At 41.1% G+C, this 19,034-nt stretch overlaps 1 protein-coding gene across 7 annotated transcripts in view; it reads left to right on the top strand.

Moving 5' to 3' along the window:
• Positions 1-18,591, top strand: part of taf1 (TAF1 RNA polymerase II, TATA box binding protein (TBP)-associated factor) — a 153,306-nt gene extending 134,715 nt beyond the window's left edge. For 6 of the 7 annotated variants that reach the window (XM_041195085.1, XM_041195088.1, XM_041195087.1 and 3 more), the window contains 7 exons: positions 2,357-2,424; positions 3,680-3,796; positions 7,310-7,444; positions 8,141-8,272; positions 8,380-8,530; positions 11,957-12,134; positions 16,514-18,591. In XM_041195085.1, the coding sequence (XP_041051019.1) occupies positions 2,357-2,424; positions 3,680-3,796; positions 7,310-7,444; positions 8,141-8,272; positions 8,380-8,530; positions 11,957-12,134; positions 16,514-16,736 (1,004 nt within the window). In that variant the 3' untranslated portion in view covers positions 16,737-18,591. The remainder of the gene's footprint in view (positions 1-2,356; positions 2,425-3,679; positions 3,797-7,309; positions 7,445-8,140; positions 8,273-8,379; positions 8,531-11,956; positions 12,135-16,513) is intronic. The other variant, XM_041195084.1, reaches the window with a different exon arrangement.
• The last annotated feature ends 443 nt before the right edge of the window (positions 18,592-19,034 follow it).

The following is a 19,034-nucleotide window of genomic DNA, read 5'->3' as shown; positions in this document are numbered from 1 at the left end:
AATCAAGTTTAGTTTGAGACTATCCCCAGTAGCTGGAGGTCCTGGCACACCACTTAACCTAACATAAAAGCAAACCTAGATGCTGCAGGAAATTGTAACTTGAAAGTCATGGAGGACTTCCATGCCACAGAATGATTTAGCCAGAGCAGGAGCAACCAGAAGGGAAGTGTAAATGCACAAAGGAATTAACATTCCACTAAAACTGCTCAGTAATCTGGCAGTTGATAATTGTTTGAGATCTAGTGATCACCATTTACTTAGGGGTGTGGTAGCATAGTGGTTAAATTACTGGATTAGTAATGCAGAGGCATAGACTAATGGTCCAGAGACATTGGGTGGAATCTTGTTGTGGTGTCAGGAGTCTCCACTGCTGGCTGGAGAGCTGGTGAAAGACCCGCACTGCAGAAGATTCCACTCATGAATTCAAATCCCACCAGAGCAGTTGGGGAATGTAAATTCAACTAATGAAATAAAATTCGGAAATAAATGGTTCATATGAGTAATCTTGACCATGAGCCTTAGTGGATTGTTGCAAAACCTATCTGGTTCATGAATGTCCTTCAGGGAAGGAAGTCTGCCATTCTTACTGTGAGATACTTTTTAATACTTTGGGGAATATTGTGTTATTCTGTAAAGAAGTGTGTGTGCGTGTGTGTGTGTGTGCGTGTAGGAGTTTGATCGGAGGCAGATTGTCTGGGGGTTTGGAAACATGAACAGGATAAAGAGGTGTTAACTTGAGGCACAAGCAAATAGGTTAGATCTAATATTTACATTTTTAGATAAGTTGGGAGGTTGTTTGAATATCAAAGGGGAGTCAGAGGTAACAAGGAAAGCGTTTGCATCTTGCAGGAGTCCATAGGTAAATAGTAGTGGGGATATTATAATTTTATTGACCCAAAAGCAAAGACAAGATGGAAACATGAAATATCTTATATCTGGAAGGGTTTGAGTTTCAAAGGGGTGTGAGAACAATCGGACTGAGGCGAAAGGGAAAAAGGTATTAGAGTCACAATGGATTGCTGGAGTTAGCTGTTGAGCTGGATCGTAATTAAGCTGGACATGGCCCGAGAGTTGGAGCTGTTTGAGCTGTTAAGAAGTCTTGGGCTGCAGCAAACAGTTTTATCTTGAAGTGAATTCCACCGTGGAGCATGAGGGGGTAAAGGTCATGTGGTACGGTGAAGCTACAGCAGTTTGCCTTGTGTAATATTACTGGATTTCATATTTAAATATCTATAAGGGAGTGTTGCCTGGAAAGTGTTTACTTGTGGGTTTGACTAAGTAGAGTGGTATGGTGGAATGTTTTGTAAGACTAACCGTAATTGTGTAACTGTAATCTTGTGTGCTTAAGTTTTCTTTTCTTCCTTTTTAATAAAACTTTTACTTCTAATTTTTAAAAACCCAAAAGTGTTACTGGACCTCTTACTGCTGAGATCTGTATGACTTCTTCTCGTTATCAGAATACAAAAAAAAGGTTGTGGCCTCTAAGCCAAGTTTCCCTCTGGGGTTTAGTTTGCGCAGCAATTAACACTGGCTATGGCCATAACATTACCCTGTCTAGCCTTTCTGTGACTCCGGACTCACGGTTGTGTAGTTTACTCTGAACTGATTTCCAAAATGGCTTAGCTAGCTACTCAGTTATATTCAAGGACAATTACAGATTGTCAATAATTGCTGGCCTTGCCAACAATGCCCAATGCTGGCCTTGCCAATAATGCCCATATCCCATGAATTAATAAAATTTAGATTCAGTAATTTTGGCCTTGGTTGTGAATAAAATAACAAATAGAGGTAGATGATTGGGAAGAGCAAATTGTGCACCTTGTGCATTCAACCTCACATACAATTTTTGGTTTAACGATTGAGGGAAGCATCCAAAGAGATTTATCCTTCATAGCTAATTCTCCCCGCAACCAGATAAAATTTCATATTGCATTCATTGTTCGTAAAGAGAAAGGTTTTTCTGCTTAGAGTTTGTAAGCTTCACGATCTGGCCATGGAAATGTAATACAATCTAGAATTCAGAACAACGGTACTAAGATCATACCCAAAGCTTCAGTATCAACTTGACACTTTGGCCACCTTCAAAAATGCTTAGACTTCAATTTATTGTCATGTCATATCGAGGTTATTACATAGACAAGTGGCTCTACCATTGGGCCAAACTTTCAAGGGGACAATGCCCTAATGGTTTTTCTCATTTAATCAGGATAGGCTATTTGTATGTGGAAGTTCAACAACATTCAGATAATAAGGAAAATCACATTTATTATAGGAAATGTTTCTCGTCAAGTTAATGGAATGTGCTTGTTTATTGGAGATCCTTGTATTGACTTTTCTTTGTTTCTTTCACCTGTAGGCACAGATAGTCTATACACAAAAACTGGTCAGGAGATCGTGAATGTCTGTCACCAAACTCTGGCTGAGGTAGAAATATTTTTGTAGGTCTTGCATTAAGTCCAAGCTTTTGTTTAGCTTCACAGCATGTAAATGGGTGTCCTAGTTTTAAAACAGATATGCAGTTGTAATGTATTTCAGGTTAGTGCCTATCTGCTGGATTTTATTAGAAATCCATTTCTCCATTTGTTGATTCTGTTTTGCTCTTTCTTTGAGTCTCATTCTTTTCTTAGGATTTATTATTTGATAGTGTCCTGGACCTTTATTTTTTTCCCATTTTCCAGCCAGGGAACAACTCTGTGGGCTTGTCCTGCCCTTTGTACTTCACTGAAATCGACATTTTGGGTATTTGAGTTGAGACAATAAATGTCAGCAGACTATTCAACAGTAAGGGTCATTTCAACTGTGACTGGTCTTGTACAATTCCATTTTCCTGGTCTGTACTGTTTGGTACTGCACCAGGAGTTGGGGAATTTACAAGAGTATTGTTTATTAAATAGGTTCTCCATGATTGCGGGATGGTGGATATTTAACAACAGTTCTTATGAATAATCATTATATGTGAAATAATCTAGCTGATGCAGCTATGTAGGTCTGAGATAAAGTTTTGGTTCAACCATCTTAGTTTGTTTATATTTAAGGCTTCATTTTTTTTTAGTGTTCCAGCAATATTCAGCTTTAAATAATTGAAATTTCATAGATTATACAATTTCAAAGTCAATTATTAATATTCACAGTATATGAAAAATATCAAATAAGTATATGTTCTGTTCACTGTAGCACTAATATATGTACTATAGCAATTGGAAGACCCATGCAGAGTTTATCCAACACTTAAATTTCCACTCCTTTGGCGTGATTTTCCCCACCCGCCCGCTGCCGCGATCTTCCAGTCCCGTCGCAAGTCACTGGACTTCTGGCTGGGGTGTTGCCTCGCCCGTAATGGGGCTGGAAAATCCTGACCCTTATGTGCAGTTGGAGATGTCATCTTAAGACTATTCTTGTGAATTTTTTCCAGCTAATGTGATGATGCAGTGTTTTTCAACAGGCTCTCATGCTCATGTACAGACACAAAGTGTTTTACCCTCAAATAGTACTGATTATTTTAAAATAATGTTTTTGGTTAAACCTTTTGGTGTAACTACATCTATGAATCCCGTCTTCATGATCAAAGTGGAGTGTTTGCTGTCGCTAAGTGTAAAGCTTATGTAAAAATATTTGACACAGTTTAAAATTGTTGCAGTGCTTGTTAAGTTGATTTGATTTTTCCTTTTCTGAAAAATAGTATGATGAACATTTGACTCAGTTGGAAAAAGATATTGCATCTGCCAAGGAGGCTGCTCTTGATGCTGCAGAGTTTGACAGTCTTGATCCCCTGACTCCAGGGCCTCATACTCCTCAGGTTGGTCCCAAAGGTTTAAAACAATTTGCTGTGCCCTTCCTCTGGGCTTTTTGCTGTACTGTTCAGCTGTTTGCAGTAATAAAGGCCATTCATCACGCCAGCTAAGACAGATGGATGTAAATGGCAACATAGTTAAAATGTTTTGTTTTAATTACAGCATATGTGCTAACTATCTTGGCTACCCGACCAATTACTGCCCCATCGGTCTACACTCAGTCATCAGCAGTGATGGAAGGGGCCATCCATAGTGCTATCAAGCGGCACTTGCTTATCAATAACCTGTTCACTGATGTTCAGTTTGGTTTCCGGCAGGGTCACTCGGCTCCTGACCTCATTAGAGCCTCGGTTCAAACATATACAAAAGAGCATAACTCCAGAGATGAGGTGAGAGTATCTGCCCTTGACATCAAGGCAGCATTTCACCGAGTGTGGCATCAGGGAACCCAAGCAAAACTGGGGTCAATGGGAATCAAGGTGAAAACTCTCCGCTGGTCGGGGTAATGCCTAGCACAAAGGAAGATGGTTGTGGTTGTTGGAGGTCAATCATCTCTGTTCCAGGACATTGCTGCAAGAGTTCCTCAGGGTAGTGTCTTAGACCCAGCCATCTTTAGCTGCTTCATCAATGACCTTCCTTCCATCATAAGGTCAGAAGTAGGGATGTTCGCTGATGAATGCACAATGTTCAGCACTGTTTGTGACTCCTCAGAAGCAATCCATGTCCAAATGCAGCAAGACAAGGACAATATCCAGGTTTAGGCTGACAAGTGGCAAGTAACATTTGTGTCATCAGTGCTGGGCTTTGACCATCTCCAACGAGAGAATCTAACCATCACCCTTTGACATTCAAAGGCATTACCATCTCTGAATCCCCCACTATCAAATCCTGGGAGGTTAACCTTGACCAGAAACGGAACTGGAATAGCCATATAAATACTGTGGCTACCAGAGCAGGTCAGAGGCTAGGAATCCTGCAGCGAGTGACTAAACTCCTCACTGCCCAAAGCCTGCCCACCATATTCAAGGCACTGGTCAGGAGTGTGGTGAAAAACACTTCACTTGACTGGATGTGTGCAGCTCCAATAACACTCAAGAGCTTGACACCATTAAGTTCAAAGCAGCCTGCTTGATTGGCATCCCATCCACAAACATTCCCTCCACCACCAACTCATAGTGGCAGCTGTGTGTACCATCTACAAGACACACTGTGTGAACTCTCCAAGAGTCCTTAGATAGCACCTTCCAAACTGTTTCGAAGGACAAGGGCAGCAGGCACATGGGAACACCACCATCTGAGAGTTCCTCTCCAAATCACTCACCCTCCTGACTTGGAAATATATCGCTGTTCCTTCACTGTCACAAAATCCTGGAACTCCCTCCCTAACAGCACTGTGGGTGTACCTACACCACATGGACTGCAACGGTTCAGGAAGACAGCTCACCACCACCTTCTCAAGGTCAATTAGGGTTGGGCGATAAATGCTGGCCTAGCCAGTGATGCCCACATCCCATGAATGAATTTTTAAAAATCTTGGGCAGCGCCTAAACTTCTAAGTACTATTTAAACTGCATTAAACTCAAAGTACTATCCCCTAGTATGTTTAAGGTGCCAGTGAGAAACACACATATGTTACATTCAACAGCTGCTTACTGGCACATAAAACTGGAGGCATTGTCATAATTTTAAATAGGAAAAACATAATAGGTATGATTTCTAAGGACTGGCACTTTAAGTATCTAAAACATAGCTTGGTAGAAGGTCAGACCTTTTTTTAAAGACAAAAAGATTATTAAGAGAGTAAATTTCATTTGGATTAGGTAGTATTGAGTGTCACAAACCCAATTGAATTTATTGATGCAATCTGGTACCCCCCATGCAATTCAGGTTGCGCATTTCAGCTGTCAAATTGACTCAAATTCTGCAAAGCCAGTTGATTCAGGAGCTGAGATCAATGGGTTGATAATTTCCCATGCACAAGAATTAACAACAAACTTCAAATCACTGGAGATTAGAAGATGATTACCATTTGTTCCAACCTGAGAGTAGTGGTTAATGGATGTTTTTTGGACTGGAGGAAGATTTGTAGTGGAGTTCCCCAGGGGTCGGTGTTGGGACCTTTGCCTTTCCTGATATATATTAATGATCTAGACCTTGATGTACAGGGCACAATTTCAAAATTTGCGGATGAAATAAACTTGCAAGCATTGTGAACTGTTAGGAGGATAGTATAGAACTTCAAAAGGACATAGAGAGGATAGGTGGAATGGGTGGACAAGTGGCAGATGAAACTTAATGTGGAGAAATGTGAAGCGATTCATTTTGAAGGAAGAACATGGAGAGACATTGTAAAATGTATTATAAAATAAAGAGTACAATTCTAAAGGGAGTGCAGGAGCAGAGACACCTGGGTATATATGTCCATAAATCATTGAAGGTGGCAGGACAGGTTGAGAGAGCAGTTTATAAAGCATACAGCATCTTAGGCATTATTAATAGCAGCACAGAATGCAAAAGCAATGAAAAGATGTTAAACTTGTATAGAATACTGGTTTGGCCTCAGCTGGAGTATTGCACCAGCTTTGGGCGTCACACTTCAGGAAAGATGTGAATGCATTGGAGAGCATGCAGAAAAGATTCAGGAGAATGGTCCCAGAGATGAGGAAGTTCAGCTAAGTGGATGGATTGGAGAAGTTCTGGAGAAGAAAAAGTTGAGAGGAAATTTGATAGAGATTCAAAATAATGAGGGTCAGTTCAGAAGAGATAAGGAAAAATGTTCCCAGTGATGGAAGGATAAAGAACAAGAGGGCAAATATTTAAGGTTATTGGCAAAAGAAGGAATGGCGACATGAAAATCTTTTTTCATGCAGCAAGTGGTTAAGATCTAGAATGCACTGCCTGAGAGTGTGTTGGAGGTGGGTTCAATCAAGGTCTTTTAAGGAGAATTTGGATTGTTACCTGAAAAGGAAGAATGTGCAGGGCTGCAGGTAGAAGGCTGGAGAGTGGCACTAGGTAAGTTGCTCCTATGGAGAGCTGGCGCAAACATGATGGGCTGAATGGCCTCCTTCTGTGCTGTAACAATTCTGTGATTCTTTGATGAATTGGAGGAAGATTCTGCAGTGAACTCCATGGCGATGGAACCACAAAATGATAGGAAACCTTCATTTGAATGTGGAAAATTAATTACTGAGGAAGAATTACTTGCGCTGTGTGTGTGCTTCCTTATTTTTTGCGTGCAGATCCCACTGTCACTTCCAAATCCACTTCTGTCTGGAGCACAGGGAAGTTCATCACTTTTGTATGTTTACCTTGCATATATGCAATTTCTTGTGGTATATCCACTGACGTACACTGAGAGTTTATATGCCTTGTGTGCTGATCAGATTACATGGCTATAGGAGAAAATTAATCAGTTTACTTATGGTGATATACCTTTTTACACATTGCCCTGAAAAAGGAAAATCAAATGCTTTAAGAAAACATTTTAAAAATTACTTCTTTTACTTTGACTGTTTCAGCCACCAGAATTCGAAGATGGAAACATGTCACTTATTACATCTCGGGACCTTTCTTTGTTTCATGAGGAAGGTAGTATGTCTGCCAGTGTCACCCCAACAACAACACCAGAGAAAATGCACCATAGGTTGGCTCAGGTGAGTGGAAAGACAGAGGTTCAAACAAATGGTTCAGGTGGAAGGGCATTTTTTAATTTACCTGGAAGGGGTTCTGAAAGTGCCATTTCTACTCATTAAACTAGCCTCATATGTAGAGTTGTGTCCAGCTATCTTGTAATGTATCTGCATGCATTTCCTATATGTGACAATGGAGGTACTAATGGACAGCCCCCTCTTACACTGAAGCTGTGGACTAGATCCTGTGTGATTTTCGTTTTCTTCCCTTCTTTCCTGAAGCGACTGACTCATTGTGGAGCACGGTTGCACAGATCACAAGATATGTTTGGATGAATACCAACAATAGCATTCATCTATTAGATACTAAAACTGTTCTCAGACTCTTGTGCAATTCGGTATTCTTCAATTTTAAACATAGTTGTGGAGTATTGGTAAGCTATTTGACCATATGCACAACCAAGCATTTGTGCCTGTATACTGTCTAGCATTGGTAATTGGATAATCAGAAGAGGACTTTTTTTTCAGTTCGCTCCTCAATCCACAGACTGAGCTCAAATATAATACTCCCTTTGTCACTATAGCTGAGTTCAGCTTAATTAACGTAGACTAGAGATTTATTCCAGGACTTAACTGGCTTTGAAATTCCTTTGAAGGAATGTGTGTCCCTCTTTTAGGGTTGTATTACTTTCATTCTCATGCGGTATATTTATTTCTTAGGGTCATTGCCGTGAGGGTCGTATAAGGACAGGTGAGGAGGAATCTGATGTGGATGTGGAGGGTTTTGAGGAAGATGATGATGGTAAACCGAAGACACCTGCCCCAGCAAGTGATTTTTACCATGCTCTGCATGTAATAATTCATTGCAACCCTTGACTATTTCATCTGACACTTTCATGCATTTCTGGTTTTATTTATAAAATATGCCACAAAATATTTTGCTATATTATCTTTGACAGGAAGCAACTGAAGGAGAGTGTGAAATGGAAGATGAGGATGAGATCAATGTACCACAGCGTCAGGCGAGTGTGTTGTATGAAGACTTGCTGATGTCAGATGGGGAAGATGAGGATCACAGTGAAGAGGAAGAAGGAGACAATCCATTTTCCTGTGAGTAGGATGCTCCCTACTATTCCAGATTGTATTGTGAATTTGATGACTTTGAAGTAATAATCCAGAACACACATGAAAATAAGAGTTTGCACCATAATTAATTGGACAAAGTCCCCTAAGCAGAATTCTTGTAAGAGTATATACATATAGAATGCCTTTCTGTATATAAAAAAAAATTAAAGTCCAGGTGCTTTGTAAGAGTTTAGAGAACACTGAGTAAGAAATGGGAGTGAAATTGCAGGTGGTGACTAAATACACAATCAAAAAGTAAGTTTTAAGGAGGCTCTTGAAGATTGCAAGACATATGATTTAGGAGATCCAGCAACATGATGGCTGAAGGCTGTTTTCTATTCTTGTTCTAAAACACCAAATAGTGGTCACTTTCATTGAGGAGGTTGAGTGTTCATGTTTAAAATAAACTTTGACTATTCCTCAAAATGGAATTTGAGCCCCATCCTGCCATGAGGTCAGTTAGTGAGGTATGACATGAAGCAAAAACTATCGAATACATTTGTAAGAAATGCAAGTGTATTTCTTGTGCTTTCCCCTCATTTTTTGATGGCTGTATAAATTTTATTTGGAGTATTGATGTTGACATCCATTTCCAGTATATAATTTAAGTGGCCTAAGTGTCAGCAAGCTAGCTAACCCTGAATGGCATCACAACAAGTAATGATCCTGTGCTCACCTGACATCCACATACATGCTTTTTGCAGCAGAAGTCACTGGAAAATGACAGGGGAACAGAAAAACTGGTTGATTTTTCTTCTTTGTGCCCCTAGGATATTGAAACCAATTATCAGGCCAAGGCTGAGATCAGCTAACTCAGCATAAACCAATAATTGAAAATAAGTTATTTCTATTCTGAATGGGAAGGTGTGGTATTGGGCCAATCGGCCACTCGGGCAACATCACAAAAATACATGACTGAGGAATAGATTGAGGTAAAAGAGAAAGGTGAAAGACAGCTGCTTGGCACTAAACTGAAAGACATATTATTTCTATAAACTGGAAAATAATTGTATGTTATGCACAACGGGGGGGTCTGCTCTTCATAGATTTACATAAGATATATGGCACAGAAAGAGGCCATTCGGGCCAACCAGTCCAGGCCGACATTTATGCTCCACTCAAGCCTCAATTTTTTCTTGTGTATCATTGTAACCTTCTATTTCCTTCTCTCTCATATGCTTGTCAAACCTTAAATGCATCTGTACTGTTTGTTGCAACCACTTCCTGTGGTAGCAAGTTCTGCATTCTCAGCACTCTTTGGTCAAGGAAGTTTCTTCTGAATTCCTTATTGGACTTCTTGTTGACTTTCTTATATTGATGGTCTCCAGTTATGTTCCAAGACACATTATATGCAATCTAGCAAAACCTTTCATGATTTTAAAGACCTCTATTGGCTCACCCCTCAGCCTTTTAGTTAAGAGAAAAGAGCCTGTCAATCCTTCCCTGATATACATAAGCATTTCTGATATCATCTTTGTAAATCTTCTCTGCATCCTCTTCATTACCTCTATATTGTTTTTATAATATGATGACTAGGTCTGGATGCAGTGTTCCTGGAGTGGTCTAATTAAAGTTTACCATAGGTTTAGCATAACTTCCCTACTTTTCAATTCTATACCTCTAGAAACAAAGCTTTGTGTATGGTTTACCTTTTTTATGGCCTTGCTAGCCTGTGGCGCAACCTTTAGTGATTGGTGTATTTGTACTCTGAGATCCCTTTGTTCCTCTATCCTACCTAGATTTGCACGATCCAAGTATATCATCAGCAACAAGTTTAAATGTCAACTTATAGTTATTTGGTGAGCCCTCACATTTCTAAAAATTTAGAACTTGAAATTGCCTTAGGTAAAAGAATCTGAAAGGAGTATTTCCCTTTATTTTATTTGTTCAGGGGATATGGGTGTTGCCGGCTAGGAAAGGATTTATTGCTCATCCCTAATTGCCCTTGAGAAGGTGGTGGTGAGCCTCCTTCTTGAACCACTGCAGTCCATGTGGTGTAGATGCACCCACAGTGCTGTCAGGGAGGGAGTTCCAGGATTTTGCCTCAGTGACAGTGAAGGATCAGTCATGTATTTCCAGGTCAGAATGGTGTGCGGCTTTAGTGGGGAACTTCCAGGTGGTGGTGTTCCAATTGACTTGCTGCTGTTGTCCTTCTAGATGGCAGTGGTCGTAGGTTTAGAAAGCTAAGAGGCTTGGAGAGTTTCCTGCAGTGCATCTTGTAGATGGTACGCAGTGCATCTTGAAGATGGTACACACTGCTGTCACTGTGCTTCAGTGGTGGAGGAAGTGAATGACACCCCATTCACAAACAATCAAGTGGTGCTAATCAAGTGGGCTGCTTTGTCCTGGATGGTGCCAAGCTTCTTGTGTTGTTGGAGCTGCACTCATCCAGTCAAGTGGAGAGTATTCCATCACACTCCTGACTTGTGCCTTGTAGATGGTGGACAGGCTTTGAGGAGTCAGGAGGTGAGTTACTCACTGCAGGATTCCTAGCCTCTGGCCTGCTCTTGTAGTCACAGTATTTATAAGGCTAGTCCAGTTCAATTTCTGGTCAAGGGTAACCTCCCAGGATGTTGATAGTGTGGGATTCAGAGATGGCAGTGCCAAGGGGTGATGTGGGAGATAGTCATTGCCTGGCACTTGTTTGGCGCGAATGTTACTTGCCACTTGTCAGCCCAAACATGGATATTGTCTCGGCCTTGCTGCATTTGGCCATGGACTGCATTAGTATGAGTCGTTGTGAATGAGGCTGAACATAATGCATTCATCAGCGAACATCCCCACTTCTGACCTTATGATGGAAGGAAGATCATTGGTGAAGATGGCTGGGGCTAGGACACTATCCTGAGGAATTCTTGCAGTGATATCCTGGGACTGAGATGATTGACCTCCAACAACCACACCCATCTTCCTTTGTGCAAGGTATAACTCCAACCAGCAGAGAATTTTGCCCCTGATTCCCATTGACTCCAGTTTGCAAGGGCTCTGATGCCCAATACGGCCAAGTGCTGCCTTGATGTTACTGGTAGTCACTGTCACCTCACCTCTGGAGTTCAGCTCTTTTGTCCATGTTTGAACTTATGCAGGAGGGAATGGAGAAACATGCACTGACCAAAATCCTTTGAACAGTGTGAAGTGTTATCATTGGGGCATGTCTAATTATTTTGAAAGCAATAAGGATTATACATTTAGGATGCTCCTGTCTTTGTTTGATTTGTAAGTTATGTTCTCTGTTATCTTAGAAATTGAGTTGCTCCATATGTCATTTTGGTACGAGCAGCACAATTACTTCCTGGTACCATGGGCTTGAGTCTAGTACAGAGACATAGTATTGTGAATAACTTTGTCAGTTGAGTGACAAGTGTAACATTGCCTGTTAATCCTGTTTCTATGTTCCTTTGTTTCAAATAGCTATTCAGCTCAGTGAGAGCGGAAGTGACTCTGATGTTGAAACGACTGCCATCCGACCAAAAAAGCCTCATCTGATACCTGAGAATACACGCATGGGAATGGAGAATGAGGAGAGTATGATGTCCTATGAGGGAGATGGTGGTGAGACCTCTCAGATCATGGAGGACAGTAATGTAAGGTAAAGTTATTTGGGCAGAGTGGGTTTACCATTTCTTTAAATAGCATTTTGCTTCAAACCAGCAGATCCTCAACTTCATAATTTATCAAATGTATGAAAAAGACGCAAACAATTTTGATGGTACCATTAGGTACTTTGTTACTTCATGCTTTAACCCCATTATAAATAGGTTGTTCCATTCTCTTGTTTACTCAATGATAAGTTGTCTATTTTAACTATTGCCACACACCTTTAACAATTGACTGGTTTCATTGTCTTAATAATGTAACCTTTCCCATTAATGTTGATTTCTGCAAATCTCATTCGTCAGGGATGACAGTGTAGCCTTTTCTTTCGTTTTGCTTTCCATAACCTTATCAGCTGCTGGTAAACACATGACCCATTTGATTCAGATTTGTTTGAGATAGGTCCAAAAACCATGTCAAGGTGTTGTGATTTGACCGAATTCAGCTGTTGAGTAATGGCTTACTGATCTCTAGTAACTTTACTGTTTCTGAGGTAATCATTACATACTGGAGCTGTTTGTTGAAGAAAGTTTGCAAATTGGAAGGAGCTTGGAAATTTCTGGCCTCAGGCCAGATTAAAAATAGCCTGGAATTGACTGTCTTTCTCTTCTGTTAACATCTATCACACTTCAAAATTTTCTGTAAATAAATATATGCTGGTAGATCTCCCCACTGTTACTTATGATAAATTGGATAATTTATATTTGACTCTCTTCATCATCATCTCATTGGGAAGAAGGAATAATCTAGGCAAATTTCAATCTCCTCCGCTCACCGCAATATGTTCAACAAAGGCCAAAATGTTACTTGTGGATTAGGGAGGCAAAATGCTGCTCAGTCAGGAGCTCTAAGATAATTAATGGTGGAGGGTGCATGCTGAAGTGCTGCTTAGAGGAGGGGTCATAGGTGCTGTATGAGTGGGGCTACTGCTGAAGACACTTTGTTTGTAGGACCATGGGAGTCAAGATGCTGCTCAGTGGGAGTGGCGGGAATGAAAAGAGACATGGACAAAAGTCTCTGAATGGGGCAGTAGGGCTAAAGTCCTGTTTGGGGTTTACAGGGGCCACTATGATACGGTAATGGGGGAAATCAAGAGTCAAGATGATACTTAGTGCTGGTGGAGTGAAGGGTGGTGTAGTGGAGTGCTCAGTAGCATAAGTTGTGGGTAGGGTAAAGGCGGAAGTACCGCTCATCATTGAGAGGAGGACAGGGCTACTCATTTTGCCAGTGACCATCTGCAGAAGTGGGAGATGAAGAGCAGTTAACCTTATATTCATGTAATCCAATCTTGATGGAAGAGTGGGCGTCTATATGGAGTGGGGAATAGGCTGAATAGTAACTGGGAAGTAGTGCAGTTCGATTTCTTGGGGTTGGCTACAATGTTGGAAATTAGGACCAGGTGATTGGGCTTCCCTATGAGGAGACCTCCATGGGAAAAGACACCTGGGAGAGGCAGGCAGGTGGCCCTGGACAGCTGTAAGTGATTACAATGTTGACAAAGATTTTTATATTAAGTGATATGTTTACTGTCTTCATTTATCTTTGGCTGTTGCCCTTGTAAACTCACACTGTTCCAGGAGATAAAATTGGGCTATTTTAAAATGCCTTTTGCTAGACCAATGAGTAGTTTTCAGTGTCGGGATGAGAAAGATGTTGGCTGGAAATAGATGTTTATGTCGGTATTTTGAGGTGTCTGTATTGCAATTTTGCATCACTCACTGGCAGTGTCAAAATCAAAAATTTAACTGATGATTGTTGAAGGCCCCCCCCCCCCCCCCCCCCCCCCCCCCCACCCCACCCCAAGGACTGCTGCTGTGTTCTGTTCTCTGGGATTTAGTGAAAGTAAACAGATCCCAGTTTTGGTTGGAAGGAGTTAAAGGACCCAGCTCCCTTTACAGGAGAGCTATTTACAAACATCACTGAATCGATGCACAGGACATGTAACGCAGCTCTATCTCTAACTGCGGGTTCCCGGGGTCTGCAGACCTTTGTGGAGAGAATCCCCATCTTTATTCCGCCAGTGGAACAGGTAGCTTGTTTCTGGTGAGAAGGGAAAGCCAAAGGGGGACTGATCTTAAAGCGTTGCTGGTCCTATGTGTGCGCACAACTCTCACAGAATCACTGATCCTATCCTCTGGCATCAGCCTGAGAATGTCCTTTTCGTTTCCACGCTTCATTTTCTATTTTGTTCTGGAAGTGGTGCCCAGATATCAGGGGTAGGTGGTGTATTGTCACTGGACTAGTATTCTAGAGAACCAGGGTAACACTCTGGGGACCCAGGTTCGAATCCCACTATGGCAGATGGTGGAATTTGAATTGAATTGAATTGAATTCAATTAAAACCTGGAATTAAAAGTCTAATGATGACCATGAAACCATTGTTGATTGTCATTAAAAACCCATCTGGTCCGCTAACATCCTTTAGGGAAGGAAATCTGCTGTCCTTACCTGGCCTACATGTAACTCCAGACAGCAATGTGGTTGACTCTTAAATGCCCTCTGAAACGCTAAAAAGTCTTGAAAGCATATTCCGGCATGGACCTAGGCACCGGAAATGATAATGGCAAAGTTAGCCCTGTCGACCCTGCAGAGTTGCCCTCCACTAACATCTGGGGGTTTGTGCCAAAACTGGGAGAGCTGTCTCACAGACTAGTCAAGCAATGACCTGACAGAGTCATACTCACAGAATCATACTTCACAGACAATGTCCCAGACACCACTATCACCACCTGGATATGTCCTGTCCTGGATATGGCGGCAGAGGTGGCATCACAATGGCATACAGTCGGCAGGGAATTGCCCTGGGCGTTCTCATCATTGACTCTGGACCTCATAAAGTCTCATGGCATTAGGTCAAACAAGAGTAAGGAAACTTCCTGCTGATTACCACGTACTGCCTCCCTGATGAGTCAGTACTCCACCATGTTGAACACCATTTGGAGGAAGCAAGGGCACAGAATGTACTCTGGGGGGGGGACTTCAATGTCCATCACTAAAGAGTGGCTCAGTAGTACCACTAACGACTGAGCTGGTCAAGTCCTAAAGGACATAGCTGCTAGATTGGACCTGTGGCAGGTGGTGAGAGAAGCAACAAGAAGGAAAAACATAGTTGACCTCATCTTCACCAACCTGCCTGCCGCAAATGTCCATGACAGTATCTGTAGGTGTGACCACCTCACACTCCTCATGGAGACAAAGTCCCATCTTCATATTGAGAATACCCTCCATCGTGGTGTGTGGCATGACCACTGTGCTAAATGGGGTAGATTTCGAACAGATCTAACAACTCAAGACTGAGCAACCATGAGGCGCTGTGGGCCATCAGCAGTAGCAGAATTGTATTCAACCACAATCTGTAACTTCATGGCCCAGCATATTCCCCGCTCTACCATTACCACCAAGGCAGGCGATCAATCCTTGTTCAATAAAGAATGCAGCCAGGAACAGCAGCAGGCATACCTAACGATGAGGTGTCAGCCTGGTGAAGCTACAACACAGGACTACCTGCATGCCAAACAACATAAGCAGCAAGTGCTAGATAGGGCTAAGCGATTCCGCAACCATAGGATCAGATCTAAGCTCTGCAGTCCTGCCATTCAACTGTGATGGGGGAGCCCAGCATGTCAGTGCAAAAGATAAGGCTGAAGCACTTGCTACAATCTTCAGCCAGGAATGCTGACTGGATGATCCATCTTTGCCTCTTCCAGAGGTCCCCAGCATCACAGATGCCAATCTTTAGCCAGTTTGATTCACTCCATGTTATATCAAGAAATGGCTGAAAGAACTGGCTACTACAGGGCCCTGAAAATATTCCAGCAATAGTACTAAAGGCTTGTGCTCTAGAACTTGCCACACCCCTAGCCAAGCTGTTCCAGTACAACTGCAACACTGGCATCTACCCAGCAATATGTAAAATTGCCCAGGTATATCTTGTACACAAAAAGGACAAATCCAACCTGGCCAATTACCGCCCCATCAGCCTACTCTGGATCATCAGTAAAGTAATGGAAGGGATCATCAACAGCACTATCAAGTGGCACTTGCTTAGCAATAACCTGCTTACTGGCGTTTAGTTTGGGTTTCACCAGGACCACTTAGCTCCTGACCTGATTACAGCCTTGGTTCAAACATGGACAAAAGAGCTGAACTCCAGAGGTGATTGCCCTTGACATTAAGGCCAAGTTAGACGAGGGGGCATCAACGAGCCCGAGCAAAACTGGAGTCAGTGGTAGTCAGGCACTCTATGTTTCGTCTTGAAATGTACTATATTAGTCTAAGTGTTATATAGTTTAATTAGGTCCAATGTTACTTTGGGTGCTTCATGGTTCATTTAAATCATATTTCACTAAATAGTAATGCAACTTTTTCCCCCAGCTATGAGAGCTATGAAGAAACTGAGCTCAAGTCAAATACTCGTGATACAACTTTTAGCAGTGGAGGATGTGACTATGAGCTGTCAGAGGAGGAAGAAGATGAAGAACAGAGGCATGGGCCAAGTGTTCTTAATGAGGTACAACTGAGTGAAGATGAGGAAGACAGCGAGGAATTCCACTCCATTGAAGGGGACAGTGATATAGACTCAGATATAGAAACCTGAACACATTGTGATATAGAATTAGATATATAGATGACCATAACAATCTGTTGTGATTGGAAAGACAGGGAGGAATCAACCCTGGTCTTGATAATCACTGAGATGGTGGTAGATTTCATTGACTGATGCTACTGTGACATCACAGCGCTTCACATTGGATTATTTGAGCATAGCATAAGTAATTATTTGCTGTATTGCCACAATATGCTTTTATGGTTGTGTAGATGGATAATAATCCTGTACAAAAATTGAGAGTAAATGCAAAGCCCAGTAACAAACTTCAGAGCCAAATACATTAGATTCTGTATATAAGGCTGTTCCTTGAAGCTGCACAAAGACTGTGTAAAAAAAAGTTTGTGAATTTGTGTTTTTTTGTTCATAAGGTACTCATAAAGACTGTTCACTGGTGCATCATAGACTTTAATATTACAGTTTTAAAAAGCTGCTCTGAACAGGTACAAAAACAAATATTAATCCTGTTACTTCTCCAGGAAAGGTTTTATTTTTGAAGAGGCATGGACCCCAAGTAGTGAGTGATCCTGCTCCTTATTATTTTATTGTCTGCAGCTTTCTGCATAATTGCAGCTTTTGTTTTTTAATTGCTCTGGCAGTTTAGATCATCTGATTTTTAAAATAAATTGTCACAACATCTTGCTAAAAAAACATGATAACTGAACAAAGCTTTGCTGAGCTCTGAGCGATGAACCAGTGGATGAATTAATATTCACACCTATTACGGAAGGATGCATAGTTGTCTGCCCAATTTTATATTAATTATTAACGAACAGCAAGAAAGTGGAAAGTGAACGAAAATGGAACAATAATGAGGAGACAAAAAAGTGAACCTCCAGCTCCCAAGTTCAAGATATCATCAAGTGTTGGAAGATGGAAGGAAGAAAGTACTTAAAACCATTAGTATATGCTCTGGAGATGTACCATCATAAATAACAAAGTATTTTCTGTCTATTTGTACTAGTCTTGTATAGATGACTCTTATCTGAGCTTTGAATTTTGATATTTGTCTTCTGAGAATGTGTAGATCCTTGTAAAAATATGACCTTAATTTGATTTCTGTTTCTGTATCATGATAACACCCCAATGGTTTATGCCCTTGTAAGCTTACCAACTAGGTGGCTCCATCATCTTTCCCAATCTATACTTAGCTGATTTCAATACCATGAGTGAGGAATTCCTGGTCCTGATCTCAAAACAGTGACACTCACTGGAAACCACGTGTGTAGCCAGTTGGTGAGAACTGGCTTGACTATGATGGTCTGTGCAGTCAAATATACTGCTCGCATTTACTGTCTGTACTTACTATGAAGAACTGCAACTTGGTTAAACACTGGAGTTTAGTTGGTACCCATAAAATTGATCAGTGTCTTTGGGTGGTGGGGGATAATTATGGCCAAAAAAAAATCATGATTAGTGTTATGATGATTATGATCAGATAAAAGAATTGCCTGTCACATTTTGTGATGTGTGTGTTGCAATTTTGTAACATTTTACGTCAGTTGTAAATGACCAACTAAAACTACTGTTTGAAATGCCGTCTTGTTTAAAATGTCAGGATTTAGAAAACCAAAATTTTACACCTAAATTGCCGGAAAACTGTTAGTCCATCCTATATATAGTGAAAATTGTTGTAAATCTCAGGTAAAGGTAATACTGTTGCAGTGTTCGTTGCTCTTAGATTTTATTTCTACCTTTCAGAAGCAAATGACACATACTAGATGCCTAAAATCTATATACAAATGGTTTTTATTGGGGAGCTGATTTTTCCAGTTTCAAAGCTGTTCCTCAGGCGTTGTTCTGTACAGATTTTGGGATTCATCAATTAATAAATATTGCAACTGAATCTTTAACTTTTAAAATATAGCAGAACAAAACTTTTATAATATAGCAGAACAAAACCTGAATCAGAAGACTGAAGGAGGGGAAATGTTAGAAAAGGAAGCAGAGACAGAATGGGCTGAGGTCGTGGATAGATTTGAGGGTAAGGAATTCAATACATGAGGTGAAGAGCCTATGTAGGTTAAGGAGGACGAGGCTAATGACTGAGTGAAAATTAACACTGTCAGTTCTATTTAGAACAAGTTACAAGTTTCATGAGGATGAGACTTCCAAATAGGATAGTGAAGGAATAGGGTACATAGGTGATAAGAGTGATTGCAAGAACAGAGCTTCAGGATGGCTGCACAAGAAGTCAGAGTCAGAAGAATGAAGAGTTTTGGATCTGGGCTGATGCTGTTCATCAAGGACTTGGTGTAGAATAGAATGTAGGTAGCAAAATTTTGGAAA

Source organism: Carcharodon carcharias, chromosome 9, assembly GCF_017639515.1.
Source record: "Carcharodon carcharias isolate sCarCar2 chromosome 9, sCarCar2.pri, whole genome shotgun sequence".
NCBI classification, from domain to species: domain Eukaryota; kingdom Metazoa; phylum Chordata; class Chondrichthyes; order Lamniformes; family Lamnidae; genus Carcharodon; species Carcharodon carcharias.
Note: the sequence above shows the minus strand (reverse complement) of the source record. Positions and strands in the feature narration are given on the sequence as shown.